Here is an 18,129-nt window from a genome sequence, read left to right as displayed (position 1 = left end):
GAAGCCTCCTCTTGGGAACCTCAGGAACGCCCCCTCCCTCCGCCCCAGGCCACCAGGCCCAGGAGAATAAAGACATCCCCCTGGAGACCCAGGGTGGAGATGGGAGCTCTTTAAGAATTCAGAAACGGCCCCGCCTACGAACTGAAGGGTCCTGGGTTCGATTCTGATCAAGGGCACAGGCCCGGGGTTGCGGGCTCCATCCCCAGTAGGGAGCGTGCAAGAGGTGGCACGATCAATGATTCTCTCTCATCATTGATATTTCTATCTCTCTCTCCCTCTCCCTTCCTCTTTGAAATCAATAAAAATATATTAAGAAAAAAAAAGAATTCAGAAACCTCTCTGAGAGGATCTAGGGGGAAAGTGAAACAAGTAGTGGGAGACTTGTGAGAAATGAGAGGAAGGGGTTTAGCACAATGGAAAGCAGCTTAGTTTAGTGGAAGAGGGCTTGACCAAGTCATTGCCAATTAACTACCAGTCAACTTCATAGTAACATGAACTTCTGATGAACTTAACTGAAAAAAAAAAAAATGGACACCATTTGAATTTGTGCTTCGATTACAATACATCTATGTTAAAAAAAAAAGTAATTTTGATTACAGACAAAAACAAGCTAAAGTGAGAAAAAAAATACGTTTAACTGTTGGAGAGACATTGGATTCTGAGTGGATTTTTCCCCTTTCAGTTTCTGCAAACTTTGTTCAATAAATAATCGTTGCTTTTTGGCTGATTTCAAAAGTACCAACTGTGCCCTGGTCCCTATTGTGTAGCTATCTGGACTTAGGAAAGTCATTTTACTACTTGACTTGGGTTTGCACTTCTGCAAAATGAGAAGCTTAAACTAAATGAAGGGGTGGGAATAAAATGTAGAAGAGCTCTAAACATTTTAAGCTAAAAAAAATAGGCAAACATGTACAGTGCAATATCATGTATTTAATGTTAAAAGACATATAACATTATAGTTGCATATGTATCTGTATAGAAAAGGAGTGGAAGGAAGTGTAACAACTAGTTAATGTTGGTTATCTCGGGAGAAGAAAGTGGAATTAGGATGGTGGCCGAAAGGAACAAAAGGAACTTACGTTATTGTTTGGATTTTTAATGAAAATATTACCTTAGAAATATTAAAATAAGTTAAAATAAAAATAAAGTAAAAAATACAAATAAAGTATGTTATCTCTAAGATTCTTTCGAGGGAATCCTTAGATCTCAATTTCAATATTTTCTCACCTTGATGGGGACAAAGAATCATCAAAATTATTGAACTACACAGACACAAACACACACACACACACACACAAACACACACACACACACACACACACACACACACCTTGCACCCGTGGGTAAAACATAGTGAAGCTACTGATGTGTAGCCATCTAAATCAGAGGGCTTTGCTTCATGAATATTAATATTATTCATGATAGTCATCTCTCACAGTTTGGCCAAGAAGGAAGTCCTGTGGTCATTCAGTGATTCCGTTTTAGCCCTAGCTGGCATTCTGGTTTCTAGGTTCATTGCTTAGCTCACTAAACTGGCATTAAGATTATAAAACAGGCCCCCTCGAACCATCCAGGTGTATTCAAGGGTAGCTCCTTTTTCCCGGATCAAGATACACACTCAGAGGTCTGTTTTTCAGACAAGTTGAAAGAGCAGACACGGGTAGATGCAAGAAAAAAAAATTTTTTTGACTACCAGCCATAAATATAATTACGTGGTGCAAAGGCATGTCTGATTAAAAAAACAGGATGTTCTGATTGGTGAAACACAGGTGATTTCCTGGTTTGGTGCTGCAGTCGCAAAAGGGTGGGTCATATCTCTGCTGTATCCTGTTTTAGAAATCTTTACTCCAAGCAATCCTGATTTCTTTGGTCGTCCATGTTGATGGTAGGAAGCTCCCTAGTGTCCGTTTAACAGGAATATTAGTGATAAGTAAACTAACATAGTTTTTAGACTTAAGACACTAAAATAACCAAAAGTTACCTTATCTCTCTAACAATCTGTATTATTCTCTGATATCTGGATAATTCTTTGAGTTATTTATATTAAGTAAACCTGGGGTCTTAACCACTGTCACTGGCTCAATAGATAGTTGTTGAACGAAATGTCACAAAGATATCCCACACCGGGAGACTTTCCTTGCTAATTCCTTTGCTCCCATTTCCTCATTTGTACTCTTACCTAGTTAACCTGTTTGCTATCTGTCCTCAGTCTCATCTGAGAGTCTTTCATTTTATTTCACCATGTTTTTTCCCACCACAGAGTTTAAAGAACGGATGAACTGAAAGGAGATTTTTTTTTTTAAAGGTATTTGGGATATGTGGGGACTGGAGAATTAAACTTCAATGTTTTTTCCACCTCTTCTCTTTCCCTAGATTCACATTGAATTTCTGCGATGTAGGGAGATTGAATTTGTGTGATGGGAGAGCCTAAGCTACCCTGTTGGTAGGAAAATAACGACAAAACCCTGCCGTGCTGGTTCTTCTTCTCCCTCAGCAGGCAGGAGTTTCAAACCAGCTCCCGTGTTGCCTGTTTCCTCCTTGTGGTTTTTCTAGACCTGTACCACAGGCATGGAAAGCTCAGACAATTATCCCCGGGGTTTTTTGTTTGTTTGTTTTTTGTTTGCTGTTGTTGGGTGTTTTTTTTTTTTTTACATTAAAGAATCAAACCGGAGAGAAGTACTTGTAACTTGGGAAACCATGTGTGTCATCACAAGGGGAGGAGGTGGCATTTTTCATACGGTCACATCTTCCTGCTTGTATGCTCCAGCACGTCAAGGTGTCGTTTTAGGAAAGGAGCTTCAACTTTGAATGCCAGTGGCAGAAAACAACCCCTAGCCTCAAGCACGTATTGAAATTATTGCGATACTTAGCCGATTTTAGCTTTCCCTAGGAACATGTGGGTGCCTGGCATTAGACTATTTTTCGAAAGCTTTTCTAGATGTCCAAATATGGAAATGTGCAATGGTTAAGCTTGTGTTTTTATCTATTTCTCTGAACAATTCTATGTCCTCATGTCCATGGGCTTTTAATGTTATGTGATCTCTTCCAATGGGGATTTCCCTTTCAAATTCATTAATATTTTATTTAGCAGGAGGACTTACAATTTCTCCATAAGTGACTAATATAAGTCCAGTGGGGAGGGGACTCTCACTTTGTTGTCTGCTTCCTTAGACACTTGCCAAAGACTTTCATGTTTGTCAGAAACTTCCTGCAGAACTCTCAAACGTTTCAGCAAAACCACTGACGATGGGAATGAATCGGAGGAAACTTAACCCCTATTTGAATTGCAGGAGTCATGTCTGTGGTATTGGTCCACAGAGAGGCAAGTGCAGCCAGGCCATGACTGAGCGGTCGGGAATTCATTCCACGGGGCTTTGCTGAATGAATAAAGTGGATGTTGAGCAACTGGAGCTCCCGTGACACTGATCAACTCTCTCTTTCTCTGGGAAACTTGCTCAGAGTTGCTGTGCCTTGTGGTGAAGTCATGTTCGGCCCTGTCTTCAAAGCTGATCGCCTTCGGGTCAACTTGCAACTGGTTGTCCATCGCCTAAAACTCCTGGAAAGAAAGAAAAGTGAGTACATAAGCCAGGCAGGCCAGCCAGCTGCCTCTCAGGTCACTGTGCAATCTCCCCTCAACTCCAATGCGCCGGCTGACGTACCTCCTAAGACCTTACTAACCAACGTTGGAATTTATTTATTTTCCAACTGTAAGAGGAAGTTTATTTAGAAAGTCACAGAGGGAGAAGTGGAGAAGACATGGACTCAGGGAACACGTGGCAGAGGCAAAGGAAGGGGGAAAGGGAAACACACGGGTGGGGTGGGGGGGAGGCGCTCCCCAGAGAAAGAGCTGCCACCAACTTTGGAATTACAATAACGTTTCTGACTGGGGTGAATGTGGGACTGATTATTACAGTGATCAGATCATTTAAAATTTCCAGCGACAGCTCTGTATCTTGACTGTATCAATATCGCTGTCTTGGTTTTGCAAGATGTATGGCTGGGGAAAAGTCAGTCAAGTGTATGTCTCTCTGTATTACTTCTTACACCTTCAAGTGACTCTACAATGATCTCAAAATAAAAAAGTTTGCATTTTTAAAATGTATTGTTGACCGTATTACAGATGTCTCCCATCCCTCCCCCTTTTTCCCCTTTACCTAGTCCCCACCCCTCCCCAGGTCTTCACCACAGTATTGCCTGTGTCCATGGGCTATGCATGCACGTTCTTTTTTTAAAAAATATATTTTATTGATTTTTTACAGAGAGGAAGAGAGAGGGATAGAGAGTTAGAAACATCAATGAGAGAGAAACATCGATCAGCTGCCTCTTGCACACCTCCTACTGGGGATGTGCCCGCAACCAAGGTACATGCCCTTGACCGGAATCGAACCTGGGACCCTTGAGTCTGCAGGCTGACGCTCTATCCACTGAGTCAAACTGGTTTCGGCTGCTTGCACATTCTTTGGTTAATCTCTTCCCTCCCCTCACCTCCCCTCTGAGCTCTGTCAGTCTGTTCTATGCATCCATGCCTCTGGAAAAAAAAAAAAAGTTTAATTTTTAAAATATGTTTCCAAAGGTTTAAAATGTAAAGCGATATCCCAATTACTGGACTTCTCTCCACCGAGGCAGAGAACTTTATCTAGTCAAACTTTTTCAAATGTGCTGTAGCTATGAAGTTTGAACTCCCAGGCACATTTTTCTGGAAAGGATTCCTTATCCTTTTTCAAATATCACCCCCCCCCCCCCATGCCATTTTTTCTATCAGGTGACAGCTCGAGTAGCATTAGACTCCTGCATAGAGGTAATACGTGTTATTGTCTTTCTTTTTTTAAAAAAAAAAATCTTATTTCTTTAAGTCCAACTTATTTTCTGTTGCCTTTTGCTCTCTCCTCATTCCAGAGGGTCACATGGGTGGTTAACCCCTCAATAAATAGAAAAACTGATGATCTCTGATTGTGAGGAGGACTCTGGTGAAATAAGTATTGCATATAAATGTAGTTTTCTGAGTGCTCCAGAAATCTAGGGTGTCCCAAAAAATGTATACACACACATTGAATAAGTATAAAGGCTGTGTTTATTAAAATACATTTCATTTCCAAATTGAGCTATCAGCTGTCAAAGTGTATATACATTTTTTGGAATACCCTGTATAATTTATTGGTAGAGAGATCATAGTTACTCAAACTTTCAAATTGATTTTTGGGCATTACTTAGCCAAATCTTGGCAGAGAGTCTTTGGGCATTATTTAGGTAATAGGGGCCTAAGAAAAGTACCCCAAATAAATGAAATTTAGCCAAACCCAGTGGTTCCCATTTTGTTACCTTGAACAATGAAGATGACATTGATGACATCCATAGAGCTTGTGAATTTTAAAATGCATGCTCACATAGTCTTTTATTTGATCCTGATAATCCAGTGGTACATATTATTATCCAGATAAGTTTTATACTCTTCTTACAAATGAAGATATTTAAAACAAGAAGTACCTGAGTGATTTGAGATAGATAAAGCAAATTAGCCCTGTCTTATCTAAATTGATTTCTTTAAAAAAATATTTTTATTGATTCCAGAGAGGAAGGGAGAAGGAGAGAGAGATAGAAACATCAATGATGAGAGAGAATCATTGATCGGCTGTTTCCTGGCACTCCTCCCACTGGGGATTGAGCCCGCAACCCGGGCATGTACCCTGACCAGGAATCCAACCATGAAAGCTCAACCACTGAGCCACAACAGCCGGGCTAAATTGATTCTTTTTTAAAAGGCGATAATAATCTTGACCTTCCAGGGTTCTATTTGTAACACAAACTGGACACACAATAAATGTTTGTTGATATTAGGATTGGTGTAACAGCAGCTTAGCACTTATCTGAAACACATTTCATATTTCTATATGTGTGCTTTATGCTGCAGCCGAGCAGGCCCAGAAAGCAAGGAAAGAGATTGCTGACTATCTGGCTGCTGGGAAAGATGAACGAGCTCGGATCCGAGTGGAGCACATTATACGGGAAGACTACCTCGTGGAGGCCATGGAGATCCTGGAGCTGTATTGTGACCTGCTGCTGGCCCGGTTTAGCTTGATCCAGGCCACAAAGTGAGACCTATTGAACTTGCATTGTTTCTCAGGCTCAAAGGAGTGATAAGGCATCCCTGCCCCCTATGGCTCAAACTTTTTGGGACTGTGTCAAAGAACTTTGTCTCTGCTTGAAAAGAATATGTCAGTCCAAAGAGCCATTTAAAAAAAACAAAAAACCACAAATAGATGTCCTTTTCCCCCCTAAGATGTAAAAAGATAGTATAAACTTGTAGTAGAAAAGTTGGAAAATACAGCCAAAAAGAATCTGTGATCACCAAAACTGGAGATCAGGATTTTGGTATATTTCTTTCAGTTTATATATGTATACTTATATGTATCTACTAGGGGCCAGTGCACAAATTTGTGCACCTTGAAAGGAATTGTGGGACGCAAGGCTGCGGTGGGCACAGGGGTGGGTTTTGGCCCATCTTCCATGGCTCCTGGCCCCTCTCTGTTGGCAGACCAGCTCCTGCTGCCACTGCTCCCAAGCGCTGATGGCACCTGCCCCGCTCGCACCCACTAATGGCGCGGAGTGATTGGGGCCAGTGCCAGCAGCGGGTGCTAGTGGCAGCTGCTGTCCCAATCATCCCTCAGGAGCAGGGGGCAGTGGAGAAGCCCTCAGGGGTGATCGGGGCCAGCAGCCGCCATTCACACCCACGGACGGCGCTGAGCAATCAGGACCGGTGCTGGGTGCCAGCAGCGGATGCGAGCGGCCGCTGTGGCGTCAGCTGCTGGTGTGAGCGGGGCCATTGTTGGCAGCGGGTGCGAGTGGTGGCTCTGGTGCCGGCAGTGAGTTCAAGTGAGGCCGGTGCCAGCAGCAGGTGCGAGTGCCCGGTGGGACTGTGGTGCGTGGGTGCAAAGAATTTTCAGTAACCACCAGAGGCTCGCCCCAATGACATTGACCAGTGCCCCGCCTTGGTCTGGCACCCCTGCTCACCTGCTCCACCATTCCGCTGCGGCTGATGCCTGCCATGTTACACATGCGCCCCCTAGTGGTCAGTACACACCATAGTAACCGGTTGTTAGGTTGTTCTGTTGTTCCACTGTTGGGTCTATTTGCATATTAGGGTTTTATATATATAGATGTGTGTATAAACACACGTATGTGTATTATATACTTTTATATACTTATATGTACATAGAAGTTCATATTCTAATTTCAGTTTAAATTTTTATTATAACACTAGAAGCCCGGTGCATGAAAATTCATGCACTGGAGGGGGCGGTCTGTCAGCCCGGTCTGCCCCCTCTCACAGTCCAGGAACCCTCAGGGGCAGGAGGCGATCCAGCAATCAGGGGAAGGTGACGCCCCATCATACCTCTGCTGCTGCCACTGCCTGCAGAGCAAGCCTTGGCTGGCCCTGGTTACCTGAACCTCAGGCAGCCCTGGGTGGCTGGGGGGCTGAGGGGCCTGGGGGACTCCGGAGGCAGGCACCTCGGAGGGGCTGAGGGGATCGGGCACTTCCATCTTTGAGGGCAGGGCAGTCAATTAGCATATTCCCTCCTTATTGGCTGTGGGTGCTGCCATCTTTGCGACTGTGTGAGGGTAATTAGCATATTCCCCCTTTATTAGATAGGATTGTATTTTGAACTTTGTGCATGGACTACCTTTGAAGCAGTGAAAAGCGGGAAACAGAAAGCCCTGAGTTTCATGATCTTGTGCTTCCCTTAGGGAACTGGATTCTGGTCTGGCTGAATCTGTGTCTACACTAATCTGGGCAGCTCCTCGACTCCAGTCAGAGGTGCCTGAGCTGAAAATAGTAAGTTTGATGAGTTTTAATCAGTGCCATGGTTGTGAGAGTATCACTAATGTTCCTCATTTGAACTTGGGGAATCCTATCTTCTCTTAAAGAATAACCCCCTCCAAAAGTATTTTCTTCTGTTAGTCTTTAAGTGAAAAATAAATACTTTTTTAAATGACGATGTATGGGGGGGAGGGGCGGGGAACCTTGCCTAAAAAAATAAAACTTGAAACTGAGTCTCTTTTGTGGGGGAAAGGGTGTCATAATTTATAAGGTGTTTAGAATTAGAGGTTAATCAGATTCTTTTTTTTAAATTACTTTATTGATTAAGGTATCACATATTTGTCATCAACCCCCTCCCCCCGTTCCCTTCCCAAACCCCCCCACACGCAAGCCCCCCTCCCCCTGTTGTCCGTGATCACTGGTTAGGCTCATATGCAAGCACACAAGGTTAATCAGATTCTTAAAAACAAAGCAAAGTGCTTATTTTCCTTTATTATTATTTTTTTAATCCTCACCCTAGGATATTTTTTCATTGATTTTCAGAGAGAGGGAAAGACAGAGAGAAATATTATGTGAGAGAAATGCATCAATTGGTTGCCTCCTGCACCTGTAACTGAGGTACGTCCCTTGACCAGAATCAAACCCGGGACCCTTTGGTCCGCAGGCTGACGCTCTATCCAAACCGGGTAGGACGCAAAGTACTTATTTTGTTATTGCTGTTTGATGCTAAAAGAACATAATTCTAGTGAGGTAACATGAAAGTGGTTTTTGCTCTTTCAGTTGTTCTTTATCGAAAACAAATCTGCCATAACTTGACGCATTTTGCCTTTCTTTCTTTCTTGGTGATGGTTTGCTGCAGGTATCTAATCAGCTGTGTGCAAAGTACAGCCAAGAGTATGGTCAACTGTGTCGAACCACTGAGATTGGAACTGTCAGCTCTCGGGTAGTACCACTTCCAGAGACACATTTTTCTAAACCAAGAAGTCAGGGAAAAGCTGAGCAAACTCGGGACACATAATTCTGTGTAGAGTGAAAGATGTATAGAAGTAATTTTTGCATTGAAGGCAGAGGAACTTGGACAAAGATCTTGGACTAGGGAACTCAGATTTTTTTTTTTTTGGTGGGGGGACTCAGATCTTTTAAAGGGGATCAAATATATGGTGACAAATAGAAACTAGATTTTTGGTGGTCAACACCCTATAATGTATACAGATATTGGTTTATAATGTTCTATACGTGAAACTGTGTAGGCAGGCAAGTAATCAATGTGTCTCTCTCACTTCAGTATTTCTCGCTCTCTTCCCTCCTTCCCCTTTCCTTCCATTCTCTCTAAAAATCAATGGAAAAAATATCCTCACTCCTCGGGTGAGGATGAAAAACAAAACAAAAACTAGAGTCAATAAAACTGAGATGATTCTTTATTTTTTAAAATATATTTTTATTGACTTCAGAGAAGAAGGGAGGAGAGAGATAGAAACATCAATGATAAGAGAGAATCATTGATCGGCTGCCTCCTTCATGCGCCCTATGGGGGATGGAGGCCTGAAACCTGGGCATGTGCCTGTGCCGCACCAGCACAGCCAAGGGTTCGGCGAGCCTGAGGGAGGGCTGGTGAAGGATGAAGAAAAGACAGACAAAGAGAATAAGCTGGGTCTAGGTGGATCTTCTGTGCCTGGCTGAGGCCATAGAACAGATCCAGACTGCAAAGATGATGCTTTATTTATAGTCAGGGACAAACAAGGTAGTTTACAATGTTCTTGTAAGTTTCAGTTGTTTTGGCAGCACTTACTGTCCCTCCCACAGCTCATTAGCTTCCCAGGAAAGATCTAGGGAGCAGTCACAAGATCAAGCTTAATTATGCTTAGAGGGCTGTACCCTCCAAGCTGGGACTTGTTTGCAACTTTGCCAGCAGGTCAGTCCGAGGCTTAACCCTATAACCGCTCCCTACATGTGCCCTGACCAGGAATTGAACCCGTGACTTCCTGGTTCATAAGTTGATGCTCAGCCACTGAGCCATACCACCTGGGCTAATTCTTTATTAAGAAAACATTCATTCATCTTCTCTCTCTCTCCTAATTTATTTTTTGGGAGGCAACCAAATTTTTTGGTGGCCTTGTTTTGACAAGGCTGAAAAAAAAGAAAGAAAAGAAAGAAAACATTCATTTTCCTAAGTGTAACTGGCCTAGTAATACAAAAGAAGTTATTGAAACTGAAGTTTCAAATTCTGAACATCTTACATAATTCAGGACTGACATTCAGCTGGACACAGGAATCTGTTGTTTCAGGCTGTTGGACATTCTCATCACTCAGGGTATCCATCCTGATTCCTTAATATCTTGCTGTACTGGTTATTGTGATGATGAATATTACCTCTGACATAATTCAAATACTTGTCATAAAACCAGAATTCTTGATTCACAACATTTTTGTCTATTTTTTTTCTCTTATTCTACTTGGTTTGAGGTTCCTTCACCCCAGAAAAGGGCTGTCTTATAAGGAGGGCCCCTCCTTGTTGCTGCTAAATTATATATCTTTTTAAAAAAATCCTCACCCGAGAATATGTTTTTCAATGATTATAGAGAAGGAGGAAGGGAGAGGGAGAGAGATGTGAGAGAGAAACATCGACCAGTTGCTTCCCATATGCGCTCTGACGGGGGATAGAGCCCACAACCTGGGTACATGCCCTGACCGGGAGACCCTTCTTTGCACGGGAAGACGCTCTACCAGTGGTCGGCAAACTCATTAGTCAACAGAGCCAAATATCAACAGTACAACGATTGAAATTTCTTTTGAGAGCCAAATTTTTTAAACTTAAACTTCTTCTAACGCCACTTCTTCAAAATAGACTCGCCCAGGCTGTGGTGTTTTGTGAAAGAGCCACACTCAAGGGGCCAAAGAGCCACATGTGGCTCGCGAGCCGCAGTTTGCCGACCACGGCTCTAGCCAATTGAGCCACATCGGCCAGGGCGCTAAGTTATATTTCTTTTTTAAATCATACATCTTAAATAACAGTGACTAGAAAGATGAAGAGCAATGATGCAGAGGTGAAAGATCACCTAAACTTTTTGTGTTTCTTATTTTGCAGGTGTGTGTGTGTGACCAACTCTTGTTATGCTCTTTATTTTGCAGCTAATGTGTAAATTAAATGTGAACAGTCTACCCCAGGTTTTAGTGGAACAGTATCTGATAGAAATTGCTAAGAACTATAATGTGCCATATAAATCCAAGGCAACCACTATGGTGAGTACTTTCAAGAAGGGGGAATTGATTTAAAGCTGAGGTTTTTATTGGAAGATTTTTTTTTCTACTTATGAATGTGGCTCTCAGGGCAGCTGTCAGGATTGTAAATCAGGTGAAATTTGTACCTTTTCTCCATCCACATACTTTTCCTAACAGAGTTTGACTTCTGATAACCGTCAGATGACCCTTCTAAGTTGTTAACAATAGAATGGAAAGCAAAGATGAAGGTACCTGAGTGCTATACCCGAAGTGTGCAAGATATTTTTAGTTTTTAAGATCTCAACTTTGTACTGAGGGTAGGTCACATTTTAATAAAGGGATCTTTATTTTAAAAAATACGTTTTTATTGATTTTAGAGATAGGAAGGGAGAGGGAGAGAGAGAGAAACATCGAAATCGGTTGCCTCCTGCACACACACTCCAACTGGGGATAAAACCCACAGCCTGAATATGTGCCCTGATGGGGAATCAAACTGGCGACCTTTGGTGCATGGGATGACACTCATGCAACTGAGCCACACTAACCAGGGCAAGAGATCTTTATTAAAGATCTGGAATAATGGCTAAAAAACCCAAGGCACAGGGTACTATCATTTAGTCTTGGTTAAGAGTGTGAGTTCCCGCCCTGACCGGTTTGGCTCAGTGGATAGAGCGTCGGCCTGCGGACTCAAGGGTCCCAGGTTCGATTCCGGTCAAGGGCATGTACCTTGGTTGCGGGCATATCCCCAGTGTGGGGTGTGCAGGAGGCAGCTGATTGATGTTTCTCTCTCATCGATGTTTCTAACTCTATCCCTCTCCCTTCCTCTCTGTAAAAAATCAATAAAATGTATTAAAAAAAAAAAGAGTATGAGTTCCCCATTGCCCTTTCCCATCCCCCAAAGAGACATATATAATACTTTCAATAATAAAGTTTTTTTTTTAAAAAAAGAGTATGAGGTCAGGAGTGAAATGACCCATGTTCAGATCTTAGCTCCACCATTTATTAATTGTGAGACCTCAGACAAGTCACTTACCCTCTCAAAGACTCAGTTCTCTGGACTGTAAGAAGAGAGATAATAATAGTTATTAACAAATCTCATAAGCTTGTCGAGATGATTAAATGATTTAAATGCAATGCCTGGCCCATCACAAATGTAATCAATTTTTGCTTTTTATCATCATCATTTTTATCCCAGAAGGTGGATTAAGCTTCCACAAGGTGGTCACGGGCTGCTTTAAGGCCAGAGGGATTTCTCCCTAATGCCTCTCAAATCACCTCATCTGGGAAGTGACTTATTTTAGCAATTGATAAAATTGTCTGTGGTAACTTTACAAAGGATAGCCTTGTCCTCAGGCGCCAAACTTGTGCTTAGTGCAGGCATGAAGCCACAAGGGAAGTCTGTTTTGTTCTCTGTGTTTCCACTGTGCTGCCTTCCAATTGAAGAGCAGCATGCATCATGCTGGGTTGTGGTTAAAGGGCACGCTTGTCTTTTCTGATGCTTTGCTCCTGATGGTTTCCTGATAGGGACTCTTTTACCCATTCTTTTTTTTCCTCTTTCAAAGAGTTATATGGTTTTTTGAGAAAAAAAAAACGACTCATTATAAAAATATAGATAATACCAAAAGGGACTGTGAAGAAGTGAAAGCTACAAGAAATAGTACTAGAGAAGTGCCCAAGGGCTCAGCCTTGGACCTCTTCTCTCTCTTCCCTACTCTCTGGGCGATTTTACCTGACATCCTGGTTTTCAAAACCTACTTAATGGTGAGGAGTTCTAATATATCACTTGCTAAGGCCTCTAGGATGGTATGAACTCCATCCTCATATATCCACCCACTTTCTTTTAAAAAAAAATATATTTTATTGATTTTTTACAGAGAGGAAGGGAGAGGGATAGAGAGTTAGAAACATCGATGAGAGAGAAACATCAATCAGCTGCCTCCTGCACACCCCCTAACTGGGGATGTGCCCGCAACCAAGGTACATGCCCTTGCCTGGAATCGAACCTGGGACCCTTCAGTCTGCAGGCTGACGCTCTTATCCACTGAGCCAAGCCGGTCAGGGCCCACTTTCTTGATATACATACCTTTACTTGAATATTTCAGAGGCATCTCAAACTTAACATGTGCTCTTACCCCTTCAGGACCCATTCATTCTACAGTGCATGGGGATTCTATGCTAGGGCAAGAAATTTTTATATCTCTTGACTCCCCCTTTCTCTCAACTGCTAGCCCCCAACCAATCTTCAGCAAGTCCTGGTTATTCTACCTTCTAAATACAGGCAGCATCCTGCCCCTTCTCCCCATCTCCACTGACAGTGTCCTGGGCTAACCTGCACTTAACCTCTTCCCTGGAGGATTGCCAGAGCCTCTTAACTGGTTCTCCTGCTTCTCTACCCCTCTTCCTTACTAACTGATGTTCAATACAGCCTTCAGAGATCTGGTTAGTACCCAAGTCAGAGTCTGTCACACCTCTGCTTTTAAATCCCCGCAGTGGCTTTTTATTTCACTTAGAACAATAGACAATGGCTTTCCTAGGACTGAAGAGGCTGCCCACACCCACTCTCAATGGGAGGCCCTTATTAGCTACCTTCTCTAAAATGTCCACCTCTTCCCTCTTCCCTGCTTTATATGTTTTCTCTATCACTCCTGTCTTTATCTAACACACTTCGTGATCTTGTTTATCATCTGTCTCTCCCACTGGAATATCATCAGCTGCAGGAGGGCAGGGACGTTTGTCTGTTGTGTTCATCGTGGCATCCCCAGTACTCAGCCTGGTTTATAAGAGTTTACCCCTGGTAAGATTTGCTACACTTTCTTATAGACAGCAATATGCATATTGATGCTTAGCTCTGCATCACTGGTGTACCATAGTGTCTGACCTCATAGGCACTCATCACATAGTCATTGAAACAGAGGGAGAGAAGTTGTGTGAGCCAAAAGTCTGAGGTTGCTGTTAATTGCCCCTGACTTACATTAGACTCTGTTTCATGAGGGCAGGAACCATGTCTCTCTGCTCACTGTTTCTTGCCCAGTGTTTTCCAAGAGAGTTTGGCCTGTAGGAGGTATGCAATAACCAAATGTGCAATAAATGGAGGGCCCGGTATTATTCTCACCCTCTTGCTTCAGGCTGAAGCCCCGGCAGACCTGGTTAGTGTTGGATTTACCGAGGAGGTCAAGGAAGGTGCCCCTGACAGCGGAGGGGGAACTGTAGCAGGACCTGGTGATCCAGTTTGGGCATCGCCAACATCTGCACCAGAGCCTTTACCTGTGCCGTGCCCAGTCCCCTGTTTCTCATCCCTTCCTCCTGAAGGACAGGTCAGTACGGATAAGGAAGTTGAATCTGAAATGAGACTATGTGCTGCTAGAGTATATTTCTAAATGGGCCTTCTGAGTGGTAAAATGATCTTCGTGAGGTTTTTAAGGCAATTATTTAGCTTATATTGAATGTGTTTTTGTGCTGAATTCATGAGAAAATAGGGCCACATACAGCCTTTCATCAACCTCTGGACAATACCACGGAATAGACTGTAAAGAACATTTGTACGAGCTCGACAGATGTGAAAGTCTTTAATGTACAGTGATTTAGACTCAAATTTCAGATTAGATGTATTCAATTTATATGTGGTGAAAACAGTTTACTCTCATGCTGGAAATAGGGTAAAAATCTCATAACCGTGTGTATATACAAATTTAGAAAAGTCAAATAAGCAAAAAGGAAAGAGCCACAGGCATTACTTTTCTTCCCTCGTTGTTCCTTTAGGGCGAAGTAAAAAGAAATTGTTTTATTATTTCATATCTGGCCCCATCGAGCTGTCTTCGAGATTTTATATTTTAGGCATAATTTAACTCCTTGTTGAAATTACAGGCAGTCCTCGGGTTACATCGGACTCGACATGCGTCGTTTTGTGGTTATGTCGCCATCTCCCATTTACTTATATTTAAAAAAAAAAGTTCCGTCATTTCGACATATGTACATATGTGCTTTATGTTTATTATTTATTTACCACAAGTAAAGGTCAGGGATTGTTATCTTTCTTTTAACTTTTTTTTTTTTTTTACTGTTTCACTTCATTACTGCTGTGTATGTGATCCATGTGAGTGACGTAGGTGCTTATGTAGGTGGGTTCCGACTTACGGCGAAAATCTCGTTGCACGGATCCCCGACGTAACCCGACGACTGCTGTATATGTCTGAATTAACACCTGTGTATGGCTCAGCTTCTACTTTTGGAGTAAAAGTCCTCTGATTGTGTGTGTGCGCCCGCGTGTGTGTGTATGTGTGTGTGTTAAACCTCACCAAAGGATATTTTTTCCTTTGATTTTTAGAAAGAGAGGGAGAGAGGAAGGGAGGGAGTGAGGGAGGAAGAGAGAGAGAGGGAGAGGGAGAGGGAGAGAGAGAGAGAGAGAGAGAGAGAGAGAGAGAGAGAGAGAGAAACATCCATGTGAGAGAGACACCTGGATTGGTTGCCTCCCACATGAGGGGATCGAACCTGCAACCTTCTGTTTGTGGGCCTAACCACTTGGCAACACCATCCAGGGCACAAGCCCTCTGATTTAAGAATAAAACAAAGAATCACTAACTCTACATGATGTTGCAGAAGTGAAGGGACCCAGGTTTGCTAAAGGAATTGTGGTGACAGGAATGTATTAGCCTCAGAAGCTACTGAGGTGGTTCATTCTATCCTAGGTCAGTGTAACTACCAGTTCCTGCTAATAATGATTCTAAACATTGTATTAATGTGTTTATTTGTTTTTTGGCACTGTGTGGTAATAAGAAAGTATCACCAAAGTTGAGGGTTGGGAAAATTGGCCTAAAATAATAAGTGCATGTATTGGAAATCTTATTACGAATAAAACGCAGCTCGGTCCTCTTTAGCTGTATTTTTAAGAATAACATTTCTGTAAAAAAAAAAAGAAGAAAACTTTATGGAAAATTTAAACATATTCATAATTAGAGAGAACAATATACTGAACTTTCGTGTACTCATCACTCATTTTCCACAGTTATCAACATTCTGTTGCTCTTATTTCATCTACCTATTTCTTCCTAAGAGAGAAGGAATTTAAAGCAAATTAGGCACTACATAATTTTACCTGTAAATACTTTAATATATATTTCTAACATGAACTCTTTTTTAAAAATATAGTTTTATTGATTTCAGAGAGGAAGGGAGAGGAAGAAGGAGGGGGGAGGGAGAGGGAGAGATAGAAACATCAATGATGAGAGAGAGAATCATTGATAGGCTGCCTCCTGCATGCCCCACACTGGGGATCGAGCCCACAACCAGAGCATGTGCTCTTGACCAGAATCGAACCCGGGACCCTTCAGTCCCTAGGCCAACGCTCTATCCACTGAGCCAAACCAGTTAGGGCGAACCCTTTGTTTTGATAATATAAAACAATTTCATTATGAAAGCTAACACAATGAAAAACAATTCCTTAATATCATATAATACGCAATCCATGTTAAATTTCTCTGATTGCCTCAAAAATGCATTTTTACAGTTATTTTGTTGAAATCAAGATCCAAAAAGATCCACACATTATGTTCAGTTGATATGTCTCTTTAATTTTTTAATCTCTAATACTTCCGTTTCCCACTTCTCCCTTTTTTTGTGCTATTTATTTTTTTGGAGAAAGAATTCTCACAAGCAGCATCTCTAGACTGGAAGATGAAAGACTTCCCCGTTCTTGTATGAGGCCACAGGTGACAGAAGAAGGAAAAACTATAGTCACTCCTAAGGCTGATTTCCAGAAGGCATCAGAACACTTTGCCTCAAGGCAGCGTGATTGTGATAAAGTTCATTTAAGTTAGTTTTAAGAAATATTTATTGAAGGCTTACTATGAACAAAATATGTGCTTGGAACTCAAGTCAGTTGCTTCCCAGTGATCTTTCTTTTCTTTCAGAATGATTCCTTTAAGAATGATTTGCGTCCTGTTCTGGTTCCTGGTAAGTATAGGGAATCCTGGGAGTAGTTGGAATTGCTTGATATTCATGGAAGCTATTTCAGTTGTTATAAGACTATTCATTCCTCCATTGGCGAGAGAAGTTTATTAGTGATTTACCCAGAGTACAGAATGTTCCCTTTAGTAGTTAACAATTTTCAAAGTGGATATGGATCTCAAACAGATCTTTAATACAGATAAAGTTTTAAAACCACTACTGTACTAGATCATCTTGTCACATGTTTTGAAAAATTGTGCCTTTAAAAAAAAAAATCCCAGTTGCTCTTGAAGAAGATTGCCAATACAGTGTAACCATTACCACCATTTCCATGTTGGGGGAATTGTCTAGTTTTCCAGCCTATTATATACTGTTCTTTCAAAAGCAATAATAGCCTACTGTCTTTGAGGCTGAGATTTCATTCTGGGGGACATATTGTTGTAACTTTTAATTACATTTTTTTGAAATGAACAGGTCCGAGATTCAACCCTCAAACTTCTCCAAAGCCAGCATCAAGAGCCAAGATTGGTTTTGATAACTTTATGCTGCCTGATTTGCCTGATGTAAAACCTCAAGCAAGTCTTTCCATTGACCCTTATGATTCTGAGGAAATTGATTTTGAAGATCTTGACCGGAGACTTGAAATGCTGAAGAAAACCACATAATTTCCTTAATCCTGGATTGAGTACTTGCCTGGGAATTAGGACCCTTGGGCACAAATTTTAATACGGCCACCGATGTGTGGGTCTGAAGTTTTCTCATTTACAATTTCTTCCATTCCTTAAATTCTATGGTTCTCTGTCTGTAATAACGTGTGTCTACATCTCTGTGTACATATACATATAATCATATAATTATTCCTGTTCCTTAAAATTCTAAGAGTCTATGGAATTCTAAGATTCTATAATTCTGTTCCTTAAAAATTCTGTAATTCTTAGATGAAGATTCCTGACCTACAGAATTTTATTAATTATAGCCAATAAACTTTTATTTTCTCTGAGATTCTTATTTCTCTCATAATTATTTTTTTTCCAGGGGGGCAGAACGGTGTGTATTTAAATCTCATCCCTGTACTTACTAGCTATATAAACAAGACTTTTGGTAAATGATATCTTCTCTTGTTAGATGTGTATGAGAGAGCTAAGGAAGTA

General features: G+C 41.7%; 1 protein-coding gene across 4 annotated transcripts; it reads left to right on the top strand.

Moving 5' to 3' along the window:
• The first annotated feature begins 1,829 nt into the window (after positions 1-1,829).
• LOC307116259 (IST1 homolog) lies at positions 1,830-17,951 on the top strand. 4 transcript variants are annotated; one of them, XM_079800067.1, is made up of 10 exons: positions 1,841-1,885; positions 2,261-2,305; positions 3,462-3,572; positions 5,909-6,089; positions 7,744-7,831; positions 8,676-8,759; positions 10,946-11,056; positions 14,161-14,349; positions 16,942-16,984; positions 17,453-17,951. In XM_079800067.1, exons 3-10 carry the CDS (start codon positions 3,485-3,487, stop codon positions 17,641-17,643), a joined length of 975 nt encoding a protein of 324 aa, XP_079656193.1. In that variant the 5' UTR covers positions 1,841-1,885; positions 2,261-2,305; positions 3,462-3,484; the 3' UTR covers positions 17,644-17,951. The 4 variants fall into 4 exon arrangements, with proteins under 4 accessions (XP_079656192.1, XP_079656193.1, XP_079656190.1 ...); XM_079800066.1 differs by lacking the exon at positions 2,261-2,305 and having other exon boundaries at positions 1,830-1,885; positions 3,460-3,572; XM_079800064.1 differs by lacking the exons at positions 1,841-1,885; positions 2,261-2,305 and having other exon boundaries at positions 2,325-3,572.
• The last annotated feature ends 178 nt before the right edge of the window (positions 17,952-18,129 follow it).

Source organism: Cnephaeus nilssonii (assembly GCF_951640355.1).
Source record: "Cnephaeus nilssonii genome assembly, chromosome: 20".
NCBI classification, from domain to species: Eukaryota; Metazoa; Chordata; class Mammalia; order Chiroptera; family Vespertilionidae; genus Cnephaeus; species Cnephaeus nilssonii.
The sequence above is the reverse complement of the archived record's forward strand: the minus strand, read 5'-3'. Positions and strand labels throughout refer to the sequence as shown.

Coding starts and splice junctions, on each gene's coding strand:
- LOC307116259 (XM_079800064.1), top strand. CDS start 3,395: ATGTTGAGCAACTGGAGCTCCCGTGACACTGATCAACTCTCTCTTTCT. Junction 8,760..10,945: donor TTGGAACTGTCAGCTCTCGG/GTAGTACCACTT, acceptor TTTATTTTGCAG/CTAATGTGTAAATTAAATGT. Junction 16,985..17,452: donor GCGTCCTGTTCTGGTTCCTG/GTAAGTATAGGG, acceptor TGAAATGAACAG/GTCCGAGATTCAACCCTCAA.